Source organism: Athene noctua, chromosome 19 (assembly GCF_965140245.1).
Source record: "Athene noctua chromosome 19, bAthNoc1.hap1.1, whole genome shotgun sequence".
Classification (NCBI taxonomy): Eukaryota; Metazoa; Chordata; class Aves; order Strigiformes; family Strigidae; genus Athene; species Athene noctua.
This window is the reverse complement of record NC_134055.1, coordinates 5,934,624-5,959,415: the sequence shown is the minus strand read 5'-3', so window position 1 is coordinate 5,959,415 and position 24,792 is coordinate 5,934,624. Positions and strand designations below refer to the sequence as shown.

General features: G+C 53.3%; 1 protein-coding gene across 2 annotated transcripts in view; it reads right to left on the bottom strand.

The window, feature by feature from the left end:
- Positions 1 to 24,792, bottom strand: part of SMG6 (SMG6 nonsense mediated mRNA decay factor) — a 115,066-nt gene that overhangs the window by 68,829 nt on the left and 21,445 nt on the right. For both annotated transcript variants that reach the window (XM_074922841.1, XM_074922842.1), the window contains exons 9-10: positions 19,876 to 19,937; positions 15,851 to 15,996 (exon numbers count right to left, since the gene is read on the bottom strand). In XM_074922841.1, the coding sequence (XP_074778942.1) occupies positions 15,851 to 15,996; positions 19,876 to 19,937 (208 nt within the window). The remainder of the gene's footprint in view (positions 1 to 15,850; positions 15,997 to 19,875; positions 19,938 to 24,792) is intronic.

Genomic DNA, 24,792 nt, shown 5'->3' with positions numbered 1-24,792 from the left:
CAGCGTACCCTCTGCCTGCACAGATCTTTCATCCCTCCTTGAAGGAGCCAGCTGCAGAGCCAGAGCCCTGAACCTCACCCTGGAAGGGCCGGCGAGGAAAGCGGGCTCCTCAGCACGTGTGCTTGGGGGAACACGCTGCCATGGGAGCCTGGCTCGGTGCTCCGCAGCAGGCATGGCAAGCTGCTACTAGCATCCCACCCAGGAGCTGCGTGCGCCCAACCATAATTGTGTCAGATGTTATTTACAACGGGGGAGGAGGTGTGAACAGGGCTTCCCAAGAGATTTACTCCAGCCTTGAGTGAAGTTTTACCAGGACAATTGCAGCAAATAAAAGGCAGCCTTTTCCACCCACCCCCCGCCATGCTGGAGGTGGGCATGTCTTTGGCAGCAAATGCAAACAGACAGCCTGGAACATGCCTCCTCTGGTGTGAACCTTGGTGAGCGCTTCAAGCCTGGAGTAAAAGTTAATGAGAGAAAGCGCCTGCAGACAGGCACATTTGGAGAAAGCAGCCTTTGATGGGGCAGGAACAGCAAAGTGCGGAGCTTCCGTTTCAACACATTCTCTCATTTGCTGCTCTTCTTTTTACAGCTTCCTGAGGGACCAGAGCGCCAGTGTGTCAGTCTGCAAAGCAAATGCCAAAACCTAAAGCAAAACCCATGCCCCCAGCCCCCCAACTCCAGGGAGACAGTAAATCCCGGGGGTCCTCATCAGATGTCTGCAGGCCTGAACCTCCTCACCTCCTGCTCCAGCCCCTGGCCACCTCCCCAGCTGATGCCTGTGGCACCTCCAGCACCAGGACATCCCACAGCCCAGCCGCTGTGCCTACAGAGCAGCTTACCTAACACTTTCCATTATGAGACCCTGATTTTAGTTCCTGACAACTTTGCCAAAATTTAACCATTTAGGTTGCAATCTTTCATGCCAAAAGCTTTCTTTGAGCTAAATTTATTGGGAAAATTTCACCTACAAAGGTTCAGCCATTTGCCAGAATGAGGTTAGGGAAAATATATTGTTCTTCTCAAGTTAAAAATTCTTTGACTGTTTCAGTGAAATCCCTAGCACCTTCACACTCTGGAGCAAGAACCAGAAGTCTGGCAGAGGCTGGCGACAGGATCTGGGTGTGCCTTTTGCCCCCTCCATCCACCCCTGCTTCGCTAAGGCGGGGGCCTATGGAAATCCGGGTGCTTTTATCAGACAGCTCTCACGTGTCACTCCAACCAAAGCACCCACTAGTTCATCTGCTTGGATAGGCGAGGGAAGAAGAAACCAAGCTGGGTGAGACCGTGGAGAAGTGGAAAAGGAGGCTGAAGCAGCACAAGCTAGGTGATAGCATAGAGGTCTGTTCCCCAGGCCCCCACGCTGCTTTGCTGGCACCGCCAGCGGCTGTTCACCCTCAGCGCCTGGTGCACGCGGAGGATAACAGCCCCGCTTCCAGCATTCCTGCCGTGGCAGGGGCTTGTGTGGTGAATCTAGATTTACGCGCCAGCTGAGGATCCCAGATGAGGTCAGTCCTGTTCAACGGGGGGGCTCGCTTTTCTAAAAACAATGGGAATTACACATACAAAAACCGTTACATGACCACACAGTTGAGCGCTCGAAGGTCAACAACACCAGACTTAGAGCCATCCATGCAACTTCAAATTAACTCCATCACACTTACACATTACAAGGTAGTCCTAATGACATATCACTTTTTCTCCTCTCGGGTTACCATTTTCAGTTGACACAGAAAATTAACAGTCAGTAGAGACCCTCCTGCAGAGCTCGTGTGCTGAAACATGCACATAGTCAGTAAGGCTCAGGGCTGCAGGACACAGTAATGTTCTGGGCATTAAGATGGTTCAGCGCTATGCTGGAGAACTAGATTCTGTCTTTGCCTTCGTCACAAACTTCCAGGAGGATCCAGAAGTCACCTTAACCACTCTCAACACATGTGGTCAGCATTTGTGTGTCCCTCACTTGTTGGCTGGTCACGGTGACACAGAGAGGATGAAATCTGCAGATGCTGGGCAGTTCTGCTTTGAATAGGAACAAAGGCAGTTCCTAAAGGACTGTGTTTTTAGAACTCCATCTCTGCATTTAAAGGTGAACAGTCAAAAAAACTAGAAAACCTGTTATTTTCCTTAAGCTCAGTTCCTCATCTGTATGCACTAGAGATACCATGCAGAAAGACGTCCAAACCCGAGATGCTTTAAGACAGAAGCCAGTGAGTTTACGCAATCCAATTATTGGAACCCGAACCTTCTAGCTCTTCCTATGCTCCATGCAGCACCGAGCATGATGATAACACTTAATCAGTGACTTCTCTGGAAAACTCCCATGTGAAGGGAAAGGAATTTTACAAGTAAAGGACAACAGGAAAATTGAGGCCAGGATCTCTGCCACGTCATCATCTCGTCAATCACAGGAGGTCTTATCTGCATCACACCACACCTCAAGCACATGGAAGTGCTGTTGAGCACAGGCTTCGAGGCTCGCTTTGCCTGGGAACAACACCTCACAACAGTACTCACGAGGATATGGCCAGATTCACCCACCCAACCTCTCGTGGTGAATGGGGGCCGTGGAAATTCAGAAAAAATCTGCTCTGAGCGGTGCCATGCAAAGGGAGGTTCTCAGGTGTCAAGTGAGCAATTCCCTACGGGAAGGGCTGCGACCGCAGGCGCAAACCCACAGCATGCAGAGAAACCATTCCAGGAAGTCTAACATCCGAGCCCCCATATTAGAAAATATGATCTCAGTGCTCCAACAACTTACATGTAGCCAGAGCCTCAGGTCCCAAACCCCTGCGCAGACTGCAGCAAGCACACACTCACACCAGCTATTGAGCTCCCCCGCCACGGGGCTCAGTAACTAAAAAGCCCTAACCTTCTACATTCATTAACAAGCATAAGACATAACGGTTTTATGCCAAATTCCTCTTTTCCCCTGTGATTTGAGATAAGATTGGCATGACCGTGAAGTTCCCTGCAGCTACCGTTGCTGCGCTGTTCCCAGCAGGGCCGTCCGCAGGGAAAGGCTGCGCTGGAGGGGGGTGGGCTCAGCCCCGGGGTGCTCCAGCACCCCTCTCATTTGCTGCTACATCTCCTGCCGGGAGGGCACGAGGGAGCTGCAGGCTCCCGTACAGCCAGCGCTGCTACGTTTCCTGCAGAGATTTGAAAACCTGTTGCAGTTCCAAAGTGGGCTTCGATTTCACTGTGACCAGCAGCTCAGAGACTCATAGTTACTATACAGCCGAATAAAATATTTTTTCATAAATTTAACGCCAGCATGTCTGTGTTTGGAAACTTTGAAAATCCATGTTGTATGGTTTACTGCACTGGAAAAGGTGCCAACAGAGTTTCAAAGGAAGGGAAGTGTATAACTGTTTCCTTTCAAATGCATTTTCCAATGGGATCCATTGAGGGAAAAGGCTGGAACTAACTAAAACATTATTAAAAACTGTTATGAAAAGAGACAGAGAGATGGAAAAAGATAGACAAAAACTCCAATACACAGCCGAAAGGGAGGGAGGGAGACAGGCAGCAAGAAAGGGGATATGGGCAGAAAGACACTTTGGGTGGAGAAAATGGGGCGAGACGGGGAGTTTTAACTGGCAGTCACCCTTCGTGGTTTCATATTGTTGCAGATCAATTGATCAGGATTTCAAGTGCTGCTGGCCCGGTGGCACAAGGAGAACCACAGAGTTGGCTGCAAGTGCAGCACTTGCGAACTGCTGACCTTCAGTTTTAAAACCAAAAATATTCTTTGGGAAACAGTTACACTAGGTTCCAGCCCCGGCTGCCAAGCAAAAAACAAGCACTACTAACCTGAAGTAACACCCCCATCCCTTACACCAAAGCAACAACCAGGACTAGTAACCTGAAGTAACTCCCTGGTCTGATTCAACCAGCAGTAACCGAGCGTGACATGTGCGCAGGGGCTTGGCTCTTCCTTACTCCCTGAGTGGAGCAGTTAATTCTCCAATCGCTGACACCAGCCGTCGCGATGAGCGTGCAGGATGCAGGCATCGGCCTCAGATCGCTCCCGCTCCGACGTGTTGGCCACATTCAAGCTACTCTAACGAAGTCTAAAAATACTAAAGCGATCGGGTCCGTATAGCGCAGTCACGACCCAGGTCCAAAACCACCGCTCCAGCTCCAGGCAGAGCCCTGGGTTTGCTGCCCCGCAAGCAAAGGGGGAACTGAAAAGGGCTGAAAACATACATTTTGTCAAATACTTCAGTGCCCTGGACATCAGGAGGCTGCCAGGGTCGGGGCCCGAGTGGGGATGGAGCCGGATCTCTGCTGCTCTGCCAGGCTTCAAAGAGCCAGGCTGGGGGTGGGCAGAGCTCGGCGCACGCCTGCAGAGCTCCAGGCCTGTGGTTCTGCGGGGTGTAGTAACCGTGGGCTGTAGCACACATGTCGAGGGATGAGGGGAAAAAAATAAACAGACAGACAAAAGAATGAGGATGCTCTGCCAATTCCAATTGTGCAGCTTTTATTTTAAATGCTTATCAAGCTGAGAAAGAGCAGAGTTCTTGGAAAACAAGGTTTCCTTTCTTCCCATGCCAGTGTCAAACACCCTCAAGGACGGGTACAGCACAGGCGCTCGCTGCCGGCCGCCCTCTCCGCAGCAGCCGCCATCCCATCCCGTCCCACCCGCCTCGGGAAGGGTTTGCAAGTAACAGCCCTGGTGTTTCTGGTAAAAAGATCCCTGTGACTTTTATTTTTTTTTTTTATTAATCTCCAATCTGGCTGGGTTCAAATTATGGCCAATTACCCACCAACACTTCTCGCTAATAAAATAAATTTTTACGGGCCCTAATTACTGCTTTCGCTGAACTGCTCTACAGGAAGCCGAAAGGCTGCGGCTCTCCAGACGGCAGCAGACAGTAAAGCGAGGCACCCGCGAGTAAAGCGGAGAGTGACTCAGAGGAGACAAGCCGCTGGAGGGGCGGGCAGAGGGGGAGCGAGCGCCTGGCTGGAGCGTGAGACACATCAGTTCATAAAACGCTGCATGTCGTGCGCACGGTGCTCCGGGGCCGGCCGCCAGGTCCCCCGTCAGTCGCAGCACCCGCTACCTGTGACGCAAGGCTGTTCCTGGGGACCAGAGCGACAGCCGCAGTGCTCTGCTGGGGAGCGGTGACCGCGAACCGCCAAGCAAATTATATTTGGAAACGGCTGCATCAATCACGCGCGGCAGAGAGATGGAGCTGCCTCCCCTTGCGGCTGAGGGGACCGACCCTCGGAGCTGGGGTCCCCTCATGCGGGCTGCGGGGGAGGGAAGGGAGCTTCTCAGCCTAGCTCCCACCTTTGGCTCCTTCCATTACAAAGTTAATTGAAAGAGACAGAAATAGCAGAAAGATAGAAAAATTCTCTGAAAAGGTGAAATACCCAGCCTGCTCCCAGCTACACACATGCTCCCGCCTGCCAGCACAGCGCGGCCCCAAAGGGCTTCCTGCACATGAAAAATGAGCAGGAACCCGCCTGGTGACTGCACCCTGCAGCCAGGCCCTCCCGGGTAGCGAGCTTGCCCTCAGCCCTGCGTGGCGGCAGGGGAAGGGGAGCCGCTGCTCAGCGGCAGGGAACACCCTCGGTGGCAGGAACGCAGCGGCGAAACCACCGGCCCACGGCGCGCTGCCGGCCCACGCAAGCCCGGGCTGCTGGAGTCTTTCAAAGCGGGGCTGCCACGCAGGTATCCAGGCCAGCCGGGGAAACGCGGCTCTGTGAGATTGATTAATTTTTTTTTTTTCTTTCTTAAGCAGGATTACTTTAATTTTCGAGGTCTAATGGAGTCCAGCTGCGATGGGGAGGCAACGCTGCAGTAGTACAAAGACAGACCTTTACACACTGGTGCAAACTTGTACAACATTCGGCGCACACACACACACGCATGCACACACACACAAAGCCCTATAAAAAGGATGCACTGCAGCGGGATATTTTTAGTCTTGACAATACAGCACTAAAAATACGACTTTGCTAATACATCACTACAGAAATATTCCCAGTGTCCATTCAGGAACGGTTTAAAACATTTATTTTTGTTTCCTTTTGCAATGGTCAGAGAGGAGGGAGAAAATAGAAACTCATTGATAAGAGGAAACGAGAGAGACATGAAAAATTGAAAACTACCTAAAAGCTCATGGAGAGGTTTATTTTATTAGTTCTTAATAAATATCTTGCAGATTTCCTCAGGAAATACACCAGATCACATGTAAAATAGTTTGGTACTGATGTCAACTGTGTCAGCATATGAAATCTATTAGGGTGAAGCCACAGCAGGGTGATCAGCGTGCTGAAAAACTGCACGGCACCGAGGCGAGGGGGGGCGGGGGGAATCTCACGGCCCTTCCAAATTCTTCGAGAGGTAAAAAAGTCAGCCAAGACGCAGAGAGAGAGAAAAAAAGATCCCACATCCTGCTTTGCGCTGCCAGCAATGTGAAGTGCCCAGAGATTAATTCTATGTCTGGCCTGGAAATGTGACTTTAAAGCATTGGAGGGAGCGGGGAGGAGGAGGAGGAGAGAGGAACGAGAAGGCCAGGCGAACCGGGACTGGCACCGTGCCACCGACACCCCCCCCCCCCTCCACACACTTCCCAAGCCGTGTTTCAACGTAGACAGCCGTAAACCCCAACAGACGGCAGCTCCCGGGGCTGCCAGGGCCTCGCACCAGCTGGGGCGCGTCTCCCGCTCCCCGCGCAGCCCCGTGCAGATGGGCCCGAGAGCATCACTTCCGCTTCGCCTGCTTTTAAAGACACACGAGCCCATGTGGCAGCGTTTCGTCGCTCCCCGCCACGGCCCCGTAAGCGGTTGGGGCCCCCTGGGCAGGACGAGCCCCGCTCCCAGCACCAGGCATGAGGTCTTGTCAGACCTTGGCTCCTCGGACCCCGCTCTGAAGGGTTTATGCTGTTCCCAACCCGCCTTTGGCAGCCGGCGCCTCCTTCTCCGTCTCTGTGCCATTACCCAGAGAGCAGGCGCTTGCTTACGCAAGACACCCCTGCTCCGCTCCTGGGTCTGGCGGAGAAGCACCGGGTGTTCACCGAGGCAGGGTCAGGGGACCACACGCTGCTGGGAGGGACGGGAGAAGGGAGAACGAAGAATCCCCGCAGCCAACGGTGACACCCCCTCCAGGGCATCTCCCTCCCAGCCCACAGTGACACACTCCTGTCTGCCTCTCATCCCACCCCGCAAGCTGGGGGACCTGAGAGCGCGCACCAGAGCCCTGTGCCAACCTCAGGGACAGGCAAATCACTCGTGCCCTCTCCGTGTGACCTACGCCCTATGGTCACGTTAACCACAGCCATCACAAGCCACATCAATCAGAATTAAAAATGACCCTTCCATTAAGAGAAGGGCCACATACCTTCGGTGCTGTCACCCAGCCAGGGTTAGACTATCCTGGACTGAGCATCACGTTAGCCAGGGTGACACCTGAAGGTCACGCTCAACAAGTCCTCACCTTCCTCCTGACCATTAATTAGCACAGGCAGAGCCAGTACCATGCTGCTAAGAACCTGCTGCACGGGCACATGCAGCTTGGGCAAACCCTAATCAGGGAAAATAAAAGGTCTCCGTACATAAACCTGTGTGGGGTCACCTCCTTACTGCAGAGGCACTGGGGAGTAGAAACAGAGCCTTGGTTACACTGCCGTTCCTAATGTCAGCATTAAGGCAAGAAGAGATCCCAACCCCAAGCCCCTAAGGATGCCTGCTCCCAGATGAAGCCCCCCCAGCACCAGGCACCCAATTCACTGAGGGACTGCAGCCTGCGAGCAGACAGAGGCAGGATGGAGCCGGCAGGGGACGGGCCTGCGGGGCAGCCCCCGGGATGGAAGCTACCCTCACCGAGCTGGCAGGCTGCACCCAAACCTGCACAGGGCATGGGGCAGGCAGCCCTCCCTGCCTACACCTGGCAGGCTATAAAACAGCCTCACAAGCTCAATCAAGAGTTTTACAACTTCACAAAGCACGATAATTAGCCTAATTATACAATGTTCTCTCAGAGAATTAAATAGAAATACAGTAATTGACTTGGTGCTGCTTAGAAGCGCGAGGAAATCAAAGGCACAATGCACAATAAAGAGTAGAAACATCTCTTTAAAAGCGAGAGGATTTCCTGTCATGCTGCAAACATCTAAAGCTTCACCAAAGCCGCTGCACCTGGTGCAACCCCACTCTGGCTCCCTGGCACCCCTCTTTCTCCACCACCAAAGCAGGGGTGAGGCAGAGCCCCAGGACAGCTGCCTCAGGCACCTTCTTTCTCATTTTACAGAAGGACGTATGGACACTGCGTGCCAGCAGTCCATTTCCTGCCTTTTATTTTATACATCGATGCTACTTATTCGTCGAAATAGTCATTTTGCTTCAGCATTTGCAGAGCTGGCCCATGCCTTGGTGGTACAGCAGCATGAAAGCCCCTTCAACCTGACCTCACCGGTCACTGGCTCTGTCCTGACTTGCTGCTCAGGCTGCCGAAGCTTGGCTGTAAAGCAGACTCGAGCTTTGTGATTACAAATCATTTCCCCTCTACTTGTTGCTCTGAAATGAGATCTCGGCATCACCCTGTGTTTGGTGGAACAGCTTCAAGGGCAGACGTAAGGATGTGCTCATGTGACATGCCGACCGGGCAGAAGCCCCCAGCGAGCTCATCCGACACCACTGGAGAGGACTTTTCCTGCACTTTGGTTGGAGGGCAGGACTGGAGAATCAGTCTGACACACCAGCAAGCACTCAGTTTTGCTGGAAACCTTTTTCTTCCCTGCCACAAAGCCCTGCTCAATCTTTTACCTCCAAAGCCAACGTCTAGATTTCAAGAAACCTGAACTGCAAGTGGAAATTCCCTGCAGCGCGTTGATTATTGCATCTCCTGCTGGCACTTGTGGCAAGGGGAAAAAAACGTCACATGGCTTTCTGGACACACGTTTTGCTAGGGAGTCTTGCATCAGAGGGCAGAAGCCAGCAGCCAGGAAAATAACTCCAATTACGGTAAATAAATCCCCAAATATGTGACAATCTGCCTTTTAAACAGGAAACAGAGGGGAATAAGCAAAGGAAGACTTTGGTCTAAACATTGCTGCCACCAGCCTCAAGAGCCCAAGAGCGAGACTCTGAAGACACATCTGGGCCAAAAGTATTTTACCTGAACTTTGCTGATGTGTCTCAAGTCCGAGACAGCTTCCTTCCCTGAAAGGAAAGGCGCTGAAGTTCCCAGCAACTGTGCCAACCTCCAACACTCCCAAGTGCTCAGAGGAGAGACTCTAGAGGGTGGGCTGCCACCTCCAGACATGGATGTGTCCCTCGGGAGGCTCAGCATGAGCAAGCAGCTCAGCACAGGAAACCGTGTGGCTCCTGAGATGAGCAATGCAGGTATCGCCCCCCGCACCATTTCAACCCTTCATCCTGCTCACAAGGCCAAGGTCTGGGCTGCCCCTGGGCACAGCGAGCAGCAGGCATTACACAACAAAACAGGTTAAAAAGAAAAGCCCTTTTCCCAGGCAGCCACATCTCGGCATCAGCTCGCTCTAGAGCCTCCGTGCAAGCCAGGCAGCACGGGGAAGGGTGGACACCAGTACCAGCCAGCCCTCCTCTCCTGATTACAACTCAGCCCCAAAGCGAGTAACAGCAGCAACATGAAGGGAGGGGAAGGATGAATTTAATGTCCAGTTCCCCCAAACTTAAGGCCTTGGGAGGTGTTACGTCTTAACACCATCTCTCTAAAGACAGCGCTACCCAGTCTCACAGGGAAACAGCACACAGCAGCTGCCAGGTGCATGCTGGTGATCCCAGTATAGACACGTCAGTCCACACTTGCTGTATGACAACCGAAGCCCTAGCACCCCAGAGAAAGCCCGTTATGAAACCGTGCAACTCCATCCTCCTCACATCAAGCGGGCTGTGTTTGCATCACAAACCCGAGTCCCCCAGGCAGGCGGAGGGACCTCAGGCTCCGCTCTCACTGGGGCACAGGACCCCAGATGCTCAGCCTCCCCGAGACACAGCCCCATGGTACAACATCATCATCAACATGTTGTGCCCAAAGCTGTCACGGCCCACAGAGGCACCTGCTCGAAGGTACTGGCTGGACTCTAGTGAAGCACGTATTTACCATGCAAAGAGGGGAAATAGCAGAAAAAGGCTCAGTTCTGCTCCCCAGACAGGGAAAGATCAAGTTGCTGCTTCTGCTATCTACCGCCTGAGGTTTATTAAGCTTTGTTTTATGCCTAATTTTAAATCTCTACCAAACCAAGTCAGCCGTCCCACAACACCACTTTATTTTTAAACTCAGTCAAATGCACTGGACCCCTTTGTGTTCAACTCCCAGCACTCTTTGTCTGCTCCAGTGTGCAAGATGTGGTTAGAGCTTCATGAGAAGCCATTGAGATGGGCGAGCAGCACATGCTTCTGCTGAGCCTTTTTCTGATGCTGCAGTTAGGTCTTTCAGCAAAGTTGGGTCCAAGCATCGGAAACCAAGCAAGAACCGTGAAGATGGTCAGAGCTGAGGTTCTGCTGAGGGCAGACACCACCAGCCTCTACAGCAACTCTGGGGATATTTTAGGGGTTCACGCTTTAGCTTGCAAGCCAGCAGCTGCGGTCAGCAAAGCGAAACACGCTCCATCCAGCACCAGGCCGTGCGCAGTGGCAGGACAACAGTGGAGCAGGCTGCTGGTTACACAGGCACAGGCTGATTTCAGGGGGTCCTCTAGGTTTGATGCATCCTCTCCAGCCAGGCTGGGGTGCCAAGTACATGTGCAAAAGGGCAGGTCCTGTACCTGCTTAGACACTGAAGTTGACGTGCACTAACCTACAGATCCTTTGTTGTATCTATCAAGGAGACTTAGGCAAAATCAGCATCTCAGAAGCTGGTACAGGAGCAAGCAGGACCGTGCATGTTAGCAAACCCTTGCAAGGGCTGTAGTTAGCAGCACTCACTGCGGAAGAGCAGTTCTCTGTGAGCCAGGCAGAGCACCTTTACACCCAGGGGCCTGTGCAGTATTGACCTCCTCTATACTGCTCTGAGGACACCAGTGTGGCAGCGTGAAGGGGACAGATGCTGCTCTGAATGTGCTGCAGGGAGCGGAATGTGAATCCTTCCTTTCTGCACAAGCCTTCAAGGTTTCCCAGCCAAACCTATCTCGCACAGAAAACCCGACCATGTTCCACTCGAGAAGACAGAGGCGGGAGGGTTGTGAACCAAAGCCCAGCCTGACCCTGCCACATTGGCTGCCCTCTTGAACCCTCTTCCAGTTCCACTGCCCAAGCGCAAGCAGCAGGCCTTCCTCCTCACCCATGGGCCTCGGCAGAGCAGATGCCCTACAGGCTGGTCACCCTGCCCTGCCCGAACTTTCCTCTGGTTGAAACACAAGCCACTTTCCCAATCCTCAGCTAAAGCTGTGCTTGGCTAGAACCTCCCCGTGCCTCTATGCCCTGACTCTGCTCAGCCCCGGGGGATGCAACTTCATTCCCTACATGTGCTGAGGATGCACATATGGCAGCCCCCTCCCCTCTCCACTTCCACCTAAGCCCGACCTCCTAACAACCTCCACACGGCACAATGCAACCGGCCCGAGAGTGCCAGAAGGCATCCAGGTGCTGCAGCCTGATGCTTCACACCCGCAGCCAGGCAAATTTGCTGGGATTTCCGGGAAGTGTCTCTAGGGTGCCCCGCGCTGCTGCACCCCCACTTTGGTGCGCGCTTGTTTGGAATGCGGGGCCGTCGGGGGGGGAGAGGGGAAGTTATTCTGGTGGTGGCCTATGAATAACATCCAGTGATTTATAGGAAGTATAATCCAATAATACAGTAAAATAAAACAGTGTGTCTGAGATGGGTTTGATTCCAGGAATTATAAAACAAATTATTAAAGAGAGAGAGAGAAAGAAAAAAAGCCTCAGAGAGGCCAGATCGGAGTAAATTGGGCACAGATGGGCTGGGAGGGGGTTTCTCTCTCTCCCCTCACCGAGATGCCCCTGCCGCAAGCACGGCTTCAATTAGTCTTTTCAGAAACCAGAGTTTTATTTCCCCAAATTACAGAATTAAAAAAAAATTAAAATTCTTGGAGTGTTTGTGGTTGGGATAAAGGGATCCAAGCTTCTCTGTAAGTTGGTTGCGCAGATGGCTACCAAACTGTTAAACGGGCCACCCCACAAAGGTCCCACCCCAGCCAGAGCCCAGGATGGCCCAAAACATTGGTAGTCACCTACATCCCATCATGGGAAGCTCCAGCAACTGCATGTGTCTGCCACGTAGATGCCCATCTCTCTCTGCCTCCCTCCCCTCGGTGGGCCCTCCTTGCCCCACAGGTTTGAGGTCTACAAAAAGCTTTTTCCACACCTTGAATGCTCCTGCCAGGAGGCAGCCAGGAGGTCAGAGGGATCCTTGGTGGCTGCACACCTCCCTGGACAATCGGGAGAGTGGCTCACTCAGAGCAATATGCTGTTTGATGCCGAACAGCAGGGGAAGCACTTCATGTGGGAATTCTTTGGCTTCTTCTGTCAGAGAAAACAACAGACCAAATCCATCTCCCAGGGTCTTCCCAGTGCTGCCTGGCTGCACAGGCAGCTGAGACCAGCTCCGGCGCGCCTGGTGCTGCCCCTGGGGGACAAGCACAGGCTCAGCTGCCTGCACTGGGCACAGACCGTGTGGCTCTGCCTGCACACAGCCAAGCCCTGCCTTGGGCACAGGCTGCAGGGTCCGGGTAGCCGGGGGCTGCACCAGCGACCTGCGTGGGAGGAGGCTGTGAAACACCACATGTCGCTCGCAGCTGGCTGGCTCTGAAACCAGTTTAAACACCCCATTGCACCCCAAAAAGGCAGCTTGTCAGAAGAGCACATGGTGACCTCACACAAACTGATTTACGAAAGGGTGGCAGCTGCTAGGAGCCAGAGGTGTGCAGGAGGACACATCACAACTGCTATACGGGGACCCACGCCAGGGCAGGGACAGCCCTGAGAGACCACGGCCAACCCACACCACAGCAAAAGAAAACAAGTAAAAAGGAAAGAGTGGCAGATATAAACCATTAAGCATGAGTCCTCAACCTCCTGCAGTGCCTGCTGCCTCCGAAGGAATTGGGACAGACCAAGCATAATCTGGCACGAAAACAGGGGAAGCTGAGACTCACAGATGGGGCAGGATAGGTCTTTGGTGTAAGCTGGAGGAAGAGAGAGGAAAGGTGTTTATTAAAGCATTTGATTGTTCAAGTCTCCTTTTTCTTAATACCTGAATATGTGATTAAAAGTTTGTGTTCATGGGCATAAAATTTTGTAAAAGTTCCCCACATCAAGACTGTTTTGCTGGCGACGCCGCCCCACAACTGCTAGCACCACTGGATCCCAGCACGAGGGATTCATTAGACACCAGACACAGGGCAAGCAAGCGAGTTTACAAGTTTCTCAGGAGTAGCTGGGGCTCTCGAGACCTGGAAATACATGGCGGGAGATGGAGGGAGCAGCAATCCCCAGAGAGAACTACCCCGGGACAACAAGGAACAGCGGCTCTCAGACAGACCGACCTCCCTCCCCAGCCCCCAACCCACAGATCTCCTCCTGCTACTGAGAGCTCCAGCTGAAGGTCAGACAGGCCCTTGCGATGGGAAGGACACAGACACGCTCTGATCCCAGATTTGCAGAAGGATTTCAGTAGGAGGAGATCTCTAGAGGTCATTCGGTCCAACTGCAAAGTTAGATCCAGCTCTACAGAGCTGACGCAGCCAAGCTCTCGCTACGGCGAGCCGGGCTCGCAGCTCCCCAGTAATGCTTCCTGGCAACTGGGATGCAGGCAGGGTGGGACGGCTCCCTGCGCCCTCCCAGCCTCCCACCCACCCACAGGGGTGGATCGGTCCCCTCGCACCCGCTCCTGCCGCTGCCCATGCTACTACAACCCAGGGAGGTGACTCATGTGCTGGGAAATGGAAACCCGCACCTTCCCGACAGCCGTTTCTGCCGTATGCTCCAGCCAGCCCTCTGCCCACAGCAACCCACACACCGGGGGAAGGAGCCAACACCCTCGCTCCGTGCTGGGCACTTGGTAATAATTCAGCAAACATTCTTGCTTGCCTTTTAAACTTCAGGCCCTTTGCTCCCCCCCGCCCCCTCTGCACCCAGCTCTTCTCAGTATCACAGTGTCGGCACCGAGCCCAACCCGCGCTGTGCCAGCACTCAGCACACAAGCGCTCGGAGACCACCAGGGCATTTGTGCTGACAACAGGATTTGCTTTGCCAACAATATTCTCAGCGATATTTTAGGGTCACCAGAGCAAGAAGCCCTCAGGGAAATCCCTGAAGGGCACCAGGCATCAGATGGCAGCCGTAGTGCCATCCGACCTGCAGGCATTTCATGCACGCTGCCACCTGCTCTGCGCACAGCCTGCAGTCCCCAGCAGGAACAGGTTTGCTTTCTCCAGAGATCTAAAAGCTGGGAGCAGCTGGCAGCTACTCACACAGGAGGCAGAAAACTCCGAGAATACTTATTTTTCACAGGAGATAAAAAGCACTGCCTTTCTGTCACTCACACACATCCACAGCTCAGCTACGGATAGAAGAGCAGAGTCCAGTGGTCCACGAGCTGGGATTGCTTCCAGTTCTGCCACAGGGGCTTGCTGTACAGCCCAGACAAATCTCTTCCTCTCTTTACCACCCACTGCTGTCTGTGGCATGGACACCGCTATTAATATACCTACCGGGGGGGCTGAGCAGAGGCATTTGCTCATAATCATAAAGTACTTTGCAGTTCAAAGATAAACACACTGTCACTGGTTGGCATCTCGCAGGCAGGAGGGCAAGGTTGCCTCACCAGTGGGGCTGACAGCTCCCCCAGTGCTTCCCCTGGGAGAGGAAGGTGCCTACAAGATTGGCGGGGCAGCAGGCACGGCACACGGGAGCTGCTTCCCAGCCCTCCGGCCGACGCCGGTTCACTCCATCAGCTGACCCTGGCCACTAACCACCAGTCTGACAGGTGGCCAACTGGTTCACGAGGGAGAAATCTTCCACCAGCAGCTCTCTGGGGCTCAGCCTGATCACCCACCACATGGTGGCTTTGACTGAAATCCATCAGCTGGAGGCCTCCATCTTTGGGATGTAAATCCCAAGCCACTGGCATGTGAAATGCTGCTTACTACCACCCAGGGAGTGCAGCCCCATCCCTGCTCCCAAACACAGGGCTCAGGCAGTCCTGGGTACCTGCCACTGGGTACATACTGGGGAGCCACAGGGAAAAACACATTCCCTGGAAGCACCATTTCAAACTCAGTGGAAGGGACTCTAGTTTGGTGGCATCTCTGCTGACCAATACATTAAACTTGACAACGGTAGAGACCACATACAGCCTCCTGGGTGGATGGAGGAGGCGAGGAGAGGAGGATGAGTAATACCAGATCTGCTTTACTCTCTAGGTGCCTTAATACGGGGCGCAGCCTCCAGCCTGGCCTTTCAGAGAGCAGCATCGCATCATGCAGCCACCTGCACAGACACGAGCAGTCACAGGCAAAGCCACTCTCCCAACAGCCAAAGTCTCTGAGATCCTCTCAGCCCCTCTGGCGCCAGCACAGGCACTGAGCAGGGCCCAGGCTAAACGCTGGGAAGGCAGAGCCATCAAGCAGTGCCTGCCTTCTGTGCTTGATGACTCAGGCCCCAGGGAGATGCGATGCCTCCACATGCCTCAGACACCTCAGCCAGCTCCACCGAGGCCCAGCCAAGGTCCCTTTGCTGTCCCTACACACACCGACACCCCCGGGCATCCAACCACCACTTCGCTTCCCCATCAGTCTTCAGCTGGTGAGTCCCCCCCCCTCCCCTTTCTCCACATGAACAACTCGGCCATACAAAGAGCGGCTGATCCTCAGCCTGGTTCCCCTAAAGCAGCACATGGTACCTTTGGGCTGGGAGTTGTACACTGCAAACATGTTGATGGCCACAAGCTGGAGCATGCGGGTGCTTCCGATGGGAGGGGGGCTGTGCTGCAGCAGGACCTGGAACTCCCTCAGGACCTCCTCGGCCACCGCAGGGAAAGTCTCCATCCTGCAGACAGAGAGAGAGTCTGTAGAGCGCAGGCTATGCCCAGGGTGCAGGGCGGTCAGTCCACAGCTCGCTCAGTGTCACGTCTCCTGGGGAAGGGGGACCCCCTGGGGTGCTGTCTCCCATCCAGGAGCCGTAGGGAATGAAGGTGCAGGCTGCGACAGAGGCAGCTGAAGCCTTCCTTAGCGAGGGATCGCTCTGTGACCAACAGGCAGCATTCCTTTGGCAGGAAAACACGGCCTTTATGAGTCATTTCTGACCAACCATTTTTTTCTACTGACTTCTACCAATCTGGGAAGGGTGCCAAGAGGCCAGCAGCTCTCTTGGACCAGGAGCAGCCCATGGGACTCCCGAGAAACCCAGGCTGCAGCAAACTGCACACACTGGTGCCACATTGCGGATGTGGCAATTCCAGTGCATTGAACGTTGGCCAGAGCATGCTTCCTCCAGAAGAATGGTGCCTGTCCCCGGGCTCCGCACGGCAGGATCGGATCCCATGGCACTGAGCCCTGTCCCCCCAGGTTACACACTCCCCAGCACTGTGACTGAGCCCCTAAACTTCATCACTTAGAGCCCCACAGGACAGGGACTCGCAGACTAACGACTGGCCTCGTCTAGCTGCTGGAAATGTCAAAGCTGGAGCTGGTCCCTGCAGCACACAGCACTGCTGTCGCTCATCAGGACACAGCAGCCAGCGGCTGCAGTGCCACGGCTGGGGATGGGGTGTGCTTTCAACACCGTTCACAAGCACCCACGGAAATCTGACACGTTTATCCCACTCTTCATCTGGCATCGCTAAGGGAATTAGCTGAGGTTACTTATCAAGAGCTGTTGGATCCTCAGCAACCTCCCAGCTGAAATGGGGTCAAAAACTGAACTGACTGCAAAGAAGAGCACAGCCAGTTCACAAAAATGACTGGTTGCCCACAACAGCTCTCCCAAAGAGAGTCCTCACCTGGTACCCCGTAAAGACAACTCTATAACCGAGAAGCTGCCAAAAACCTTGGAAACTATTGAGAGGGCAGGTCCTCCTGTCCCATTGCCTCTTCTGCTGAGCTGGGTTACTTCTTGATCCTAAACTAGAAAGAGCCACAGCCAGACCCAGCAAGAATGAGCATCTGTCTCGCAGCAAGTGTCCACTCCAGTTATCAGGGACACTGTACCAGCATGTCCACATGGGAGCGAGGGAGCCAAAATCCGCAGTGGGCGAGGCATCTGGAGCTGGGGCAGGCAAACTCAGGGGCCTCCATAGCAATTTCCTCTATCTTCCCCCGAGAGATTGAGATCTTGTGATATCAGCATGCTACAGGCTGGATTAGCAAGCCACTTCTGGTAACCCACATGGGCAATTCTGCTGGGCTTCCCCAACAGACTTTAAGGCCAGTAATAAGCTCTATTTTTAAAGACTGAAATGGCTGCTTTCTTAACCATATTTCACAGATGCCTTTCAACAACTGGTTCTGCCTAGCAGCGGGGGTACCCCCTCCCCAGGCACTGTTTGCTGAAGCAGTTGTCTCTGTTACCTGCCCACAAACATGGGCTGTAACAAACAGGCCCCTTGTACTTTGTAGCTGTGCAGAATGGAGCAGCTCCGCCACTACAAAAGCACTGCACCCCCCGGAAGAGGCAACTTTCCTGGATTTGGGGCACAGCCAGGGAATTAGAGCAAACTGATTGCTTCTAAAGACTTCCTAATTTTGAGAAATCTCAGACCACATCCAGCATATCCAGCAACATCCTCCTAGAGTAGACAGGACACTGGGGATGGAGGAGTCCTTTGCAGGATGGGCTGTTGGAGAGGAGATGAAGATTATTGCCATGGAATAACAACAAGGAGGAGTGAGGGCTTCCTCAGCGCCGCCAGCTGTGCTTTGATACTGCAGCACATCTGGAATGGCATGCAGCAACCCCACTGAGCTCAGAACCAGCAGGTCAGCAGCAGAGCGGAAGCTTTTAATAAATTGCTTACCTGTGGTTTTAGGAGCAAAAGAGTCCAATTAGGGCAACATCATCTTTTCCGTATTTTTTACAGATAAATCACTTAAAATCCTGCCCAAAGAGGACTCAACTATTCCTCACCTTTTACCTATTTTAAGCACGGAAGCTGTTTAGCAGGGCTGGACGATTTTCTCTTCCTGTGTCATGGTATTACTTTCTAGTTCTCTTCTAAGTACTTCAGGGGATATTCTACCATTAAACATACTTGGGTTTTCTAAATGACTGTCCTGGGAAGCAACTGCCTCAAATGCTGCATCTTAATTTCACAAAAGTCTCAGGAGCCAAATGTGCAAGCAATCTCTGCAACATCCCCATTAATCCCCTTGCTGGCATGCATTCAACCAGAGCTCGGCTGCGAGCACAGCCCCACAGAGCCGAGGACCAGCAGCTCCCTGGGTGCTCTGCCCTCTGGCACAGACACGTTGCAGTTACCAAACTTTTCATGGGCTCTCGCAGCTTTCCTCCTCTCTTCCTGCAGGCAGGAGGACATCCAGTTCTGCCTCCTCACTGCAGGCCAGCCTGCTGCCCACAAGCAGATCATCAGTGCCTTGTGACTCGGGGAGAGATCAACAGCACCAGCAGCAAGCAGATTGCTCTCCCCCTTGCCCTCAGACACTCGGATCTCCAGCAAAGTGGCCAGCACAGCTCCTACTTCCCACTGCTTTATGAAAGGTCCAAAGCCAAGCACGTCACGCCTGACTGGTCACCTTAGAAAGCACGCTGGATGGAGCAAGCGCTGAGGTTTCAGTCTGCATGGCAGGATCAGTGCTGTGTCCTGCACTGTGCTTCCTCGCTCCAGGAGGGAAAGGTTACAGGCCCAGAGGCAGGGAACTGTACATCTGAGTCAAAAAAACCAACAGTAGGGACAAGATGCCACTTTGCAGCCACACTACCTTTACCTACGTGGCCTGGAAAAGGTCTCTCAGCCCTGTATCTTGTAACCAGCAGTTCCATGAGAGACTGAAGGAGCCAAGAGAGCTCATGAGACTCCATTTACTTACGAGGTACTGGCAGGCTCAAGCAGAGACCACTGTTGCCAGAGACTCTCTGGACCCACGCGAGGTCTCTCTCCAACAGCCGCCCCCACACAGCCACCCCATCACTCGAGAGCGAGGGCCAGTCCAGGCCCAGAGCGGGGAGAGCTCCATGGGAAGCCCATCAGCTGCAAGGCTGAGCTTTGCTCTGTGGGTCATAAGGATGTCCTCGAAGCTGGGATCTCAGCCCAGGCCTGCATCAGGCTTGCTTTGCTTCAAGGGTAGCTGTTCAGTTACTTGAAACCAGTTTCTGACAGACATTGCCAAGGGCACTTTGTATAAACCCGTTCCCACAGCCAGGGCAGCTCTCAGCTATGAGGCTTTCACTGACATGGCAGCAAGGAGATGAAGGGCAAGGCTTGTCTTGACATGCTCCGGATGGCAGCTTTCAGCCACTGCACGGTTCTCTGCCTCGATGGCTTTGTGCTCCTTGCAGGCAGCAGCCACTGCAAGTCATCCAGAGCCACCTCTCCACTGGCTAAGAGCAGGGGGGAATGGAAGAGGGGGGGGGGATAAAACCAGAAATTCAAGGGAAGGGAGCACAGTTAGGTGATGTGAGAGAGGGAATACAGCCTCTAGTCCCTCCCATGTATCAGCCATCCAAGCTCAGCCTCGGCCAGAGGGTCCCAGTGCACGGGCAGGACTGGGCATTGAGGTGAGGGAAGAAAAAGCCCAAAGAATAACCAGTGTGGATCAGAGGGCGGGTAAGGAGAATAAGAACCAGGAGGCTAGGCCTGCAAGAATTCACACCCTGTGCCCTCAGCTCCAAACACAGCTTAGTTGCTAACAATATTAAATTCCAAAAAGACTTGTAATGTAGGAAAATAAAATAAACATCCTGCACACTTACCCAATCCTGGTAAACAGCTTCCCATGGGCATGGAGAAAACTGAGGATGAACCTTTTGTTCAGCTGCATGGGAAAAAAAAAAAAAAAAAAAGAGAGGAGAAAACAATTAAACTCTCTCCGATTTCCTGTGAATTAAGAATGTCCCTAGTGACAGAAGAACCTGGCCTGGATGCTGGGGGTGGCACTGGAGATGGGAACCAAATGGACATGCCCAAACTCTTACAAACATCATGCACACAGGCACGGGCAAGTGCCAAACAGCTGGAGCCGGGAGAGGCGATGGAGACACAGCACCCTCTGCGGGTCCCAGGCTGCCTCGCAGGGTGCCTGCCCGGCGGGCACCGGCCCCGGGACCCGCAGCCCCGGCAGCCACTCGGCCGAAGGGCTCCTCCTCCACGCCCCGTAAGCTCAAAGCGCAGTCTGAGGGGTTATGGAAAAGGGAGTCCCCAAAGGCAGCCTGTCCCACCAACGGGAAAAAAACAACAGCAAACTAACGACCAACAGAAGCAACTTGTTCGGTGCTCTGCAGAGGAGGATGAGCGGAATCTGGTCAATGTGGAGAGGGAGCGGGATGCCCTCAGCGACGCTCTTCTGCAGAGAGGCCAACATGGCGAGTTCAGTGACAAAGCCAGGAGCAACTGTCAGAAGCAAAGGGGCATTGGGGTGGTGCTGCACCCCTTCATTTAACCCCACCCTTAAGCAATTACAGAGAGGGAGCCAGTGTTCAGATGTATGAGGAAAGCCTGCAGCAGCAGTGCTGCTATTAAATGACCAGAGCAAGACAGAGCTAAGGGGATACAGGGGGAGCTGGCCTGAAGGCAGCTTCCTGCCCTGCTCAGGTCCAGCAGCACAAAAACCCACCTTGAATAATTACTTGTGCTCTAAGTCACCTCTGCCAGCTCAGCGCTTTCCCAGTCCTTATCTAAACAGCTTTGAAGAAGGCTGTGGATGGGTAAGGAGTCATTCTGCCTGGCCCCGGAGATGGCTATGTCACACTAGGAGTGGACTGGCCTCCTCCTCACCTTCTCCACAGCCAGAGGCTTTCCTCTCACACCGCACGCCTGCACAGCCTCAGCGCGGTGAGAAAAGCCAGGCTCCGAGCACCGTGCGGGGAGATGCTGACCAGGAGCGACCCAGAGCACCACTGCTCTGCTCCTATTTGCACAAGATTTTTGTATCTTAAACCCCTGCCGTGAAGGTCAGCGACGCCACTTCCATTTACAGCGGGATCAGAGGCGCAGAGGGAGGACGAGGTTACCAGGCAGGGCTGCAGCAATCCCAGCCAGGTACACGTGAGAGGGGACAAGACAGCCACCACCCCGCGCCTCCAGGCAGCACCGAGCCCCAGCCAGGCCTGGCTCAGGGGATGGTTATCGCGAGCAGTCCTACCTCTGGCACCACCTCCCACCCGCATTTTCTGAACCCCTCGGCTCACGCCGTGACTTATGCCAGCTGCTGCGCGAGGTGCGATTGCTCGGGTAGGTGTAATTAACCCGGGCTGCATTCCCGGAGGACCCATGCAGGAGAATGATGCCCTGCTGCAGAGTCGCTCCTGGGCCATGTGCGAGTTTAAACATAAAACCTGTCTCATAAAACAAGCCAGACCAATTAAACTGGCCCCCGCAGCAAGGGGTTCTTGCTTACTCACTATTTTACTGCTGCCCTAAAGAGCCCTTTCCACTGGAACTCAACTTTATTTGCCACCATTTTATTAACTCTGCAGATGAAACCCAGAAGAGACTGGGGAATACTGGGACAGCACAGCAAAGCCCTTCTTTGCTCTGCCAGCTAAGTTTGCATATAGCTGCTTCTCCGCCATCCTCCTTAGGACACCAAGGTAACTCAGAGCTTGAAACCTTTAAACACATTTTTTTTCAGGCAACAGCTTGTGGAGGTAGAAAGCTGGTCTGTGACTAGCTCCATGGCTCTGGCTGCAACCGCATACCCTGACAGACACAGGCTAACAAATCTGAGCTCCTAGCTCAGGTGCAAGAGCCTTTGGGGCAGTGGGCAGCACTCTGCCCCACAGCAAGCCCACATGCTTCTGCTGCCTGCAAGAGCTGGAGGAGGGGGTCCAAGCTCTGTGTCCTTTGATGTTTTTCCATATCTTGATGATACGGAAAAGAGGAGGAGCTCATGGCCTGAGCCTTCTCTACTGGAAAGCCTGTCACAACGCTGATTAGCAGGCTGCATGTGGGGGAAAGAAGAAATTGGGGCAGAAGTTTTTCTCCAAGGCCTACCTTCACGTGCAGCCGTGGGAGCACTCACCCTGCAATCTCCACACCACTTTACTGGCAGCAGGGGAGTACCAAAACTCCCCACCTTGAATGGAAAGTGACGCCCGCGCCCAGCAGGGACATGCCCAGAGTGCTCCCGCAGAGATACAGCTCTGGGGGGGCTCGCCAGGGCTCAGCTTCACCCCCACCTTCTCAGAGCAAGCCTCACACTCAGCCTTTTCGCTCCCAATTCCAAGGACTAAGCAGTCACATTCCACAGGAACCAGTGCTGAACTGGGACATAGATATGTGCAGAAATAAATATATATATTTATAATTTTATTCAAAAGGAATCAGGATACCTGCCTCTACAAAGTGTTTCATACCTCTTGCCAACTTAAGCACGAACCCAGCAAGCCCAGGCAGAGACCTGTGTGCCCCAGCACTGTGGCATCTCAAGCAGGCACCTCTCATGCTTCTTTCATCTTTTTCTCTCACAGCCTCGAGGTTTTGATGAGCTCATCACTTAACTTTGGACCTTTCATCTCCAAGTTCACGCTAAGGCCACAGGCTGCTTTGACTGGGCTTTTCTCTGAATGAGTCTTTCTCTAGTGACTCACCTGTCCCTGTCTCTGGGAGCCCTCCCTGCTCCTCCCATCCAACGCTGCTTCTCACAGCAAGAGGGAAACAGTGACTTCCACTGGCTTTGGGGCAGGGAGGAGGAACCCCCCCGTCACCTGCTGTTCTGCATTTGCAGGGTGGAGAGGAACACTTCCCCAAAGCCCTGCCAGTGTGCTCACTACCCTGACAGGGCTAGCACAAGACCTGCAACAACTCCTTGACTTCAGCTTTCTCCCTGTGCACTCCAAGGGTGGCCACCTCCAAAGTTTCCTGAAAATGGTCCCTGTACCAATGTCAGGATGCCAGGGGAAGACAGGGCTCCCTGCACACTAACATCACTGCCCTCTGCAGACAGCTTTGCTTCTTGGGACAGGGAAGCAAATCTAGCTGGTCCCAGTTGGTTGCTTGGGAAGAGCCCACCAAGTAAGGCTTATACAACAACAAAATTAGGTCAAAAAATAGATTTTTGGCCCTTCCAGTTGAAAAACGGGCATCACAGATATGGAAGTTATGAGCATATAGTGAAGGCATTAGTTATAAAAACAAACCAGCTGTCAAGAAGAAGAAGGGGTCCCTGCACACAGTAGTGCCTGAAGCTGAAAACAGCTGTTTTGGCTGTCATGAGTCAGCATGTGCAGACAGACTAAATCCACCTGGGAAGAGGCAACCTCACCAGAGGAAGCAGCCCACTGCTGCTTGGGGAGCATTCACACACCGCACCGCCAACCAAACTGGATTTGTTACCATGGAAGAAATCAACAGTGACTAACAACTAACTTCTCACGGAGCAGCTAAGTGCAGAGATAGCAACAGTCCTGGAACAGCCAGCTCAGATCACCGAGAGGCCACAAGGAGTACGTCCTGACAACACACAGAACAGGGGCAGTCAGACAGCTTCAGGAAAGGTTTGTCATGAAAAAGAGCCAGAAAAGAAGAACGCAAGACCCAACCTCAAGAGACTGTGCACCGACCAAAAAGGGTTGAAAACGGTGTCTCCCGCCCCAGCAAAGAAACACTGGGAATGTCACCGGGGTGTGCAGGGAAAGGGAGTGCCACGGTCCGGGCCGGGAAGCAGAGCTGCCGCGCTCGAACCCAGCACGGACCCATTTGGCTCACGGCAAGGAGTGCACAGAGCTTTGGCACCTGAGCATCAGTCCCAGCTGTGAAGGAGGCACCAAATAAGGGAAGGATTCTGGAGCAGCGACTCCTGGGGAAAAAGCATTTCAAGTTAAAAATTGTTACTTCAGGTTTGGAAGTAAATTTCAGGATCTGGTCTTTATCAAGCGAGGCAAACTTTCTTCAACATCAGCAAAGCATCTGTGGAGCAGAACGCAGTGTCAGAGTCAAAATAGGCTGCAAAAGACAAGTCCATTAATCAAGAGACCAGATGCAAAACTGCCTGTAACAAATGTGCTGTCTCCACCGGAGTGGAAGGGACTGGAGCACAGCGGGACGTTCTCCTGAGTCTAGGGGTCTCCTCAGTGACAAGGGGTTGGGATACAGACCACAGAGCCACACAGCTCTGCTCCAAAACACGTACCACACTCATCCCAAATATTTTCAGGGTTTCTTGGGCAGCCAGGCTTTTCCAGGCACAGCTTCCTTGCTGAGAACTGTGTGAAATAACATCCAGTCACCCGAACCATGCCATATTCTCCCTCCCAGCTCAAGGGCTAGATACACCACGTTAACTATTAAGATTATTCCTCTCTTCCACAGGCAGCTCCTTCAGAGTTTTACCACCCAGTCCAACAGCAGCAGTGAGCCTGCTACCTCCCCTGGAGATGGCCTCACAAATATGAGCCTGAGCCTTTATCCCACACCATCCCAAAGCTGCAAGGCACAGCTCTGGCTGGTGTCTTTCATGGCATATTCTCACAGAAATAACACCAAGCACTCGATACAGAGCTTCCTGAAAATTCCAAGATGCTGCAGTGGGCTCAACTGGCAAGATACCAAGAGGAGGTTTTTACTGTTACAGGTGCAATCGCAACAAAGTGCTGGTGGAAAGTGTTTTGTGCAAATGGCTACCTATATAAAGGAGACGAGACGAAAGGCCTATTAAGATTGTCTGGCATTTT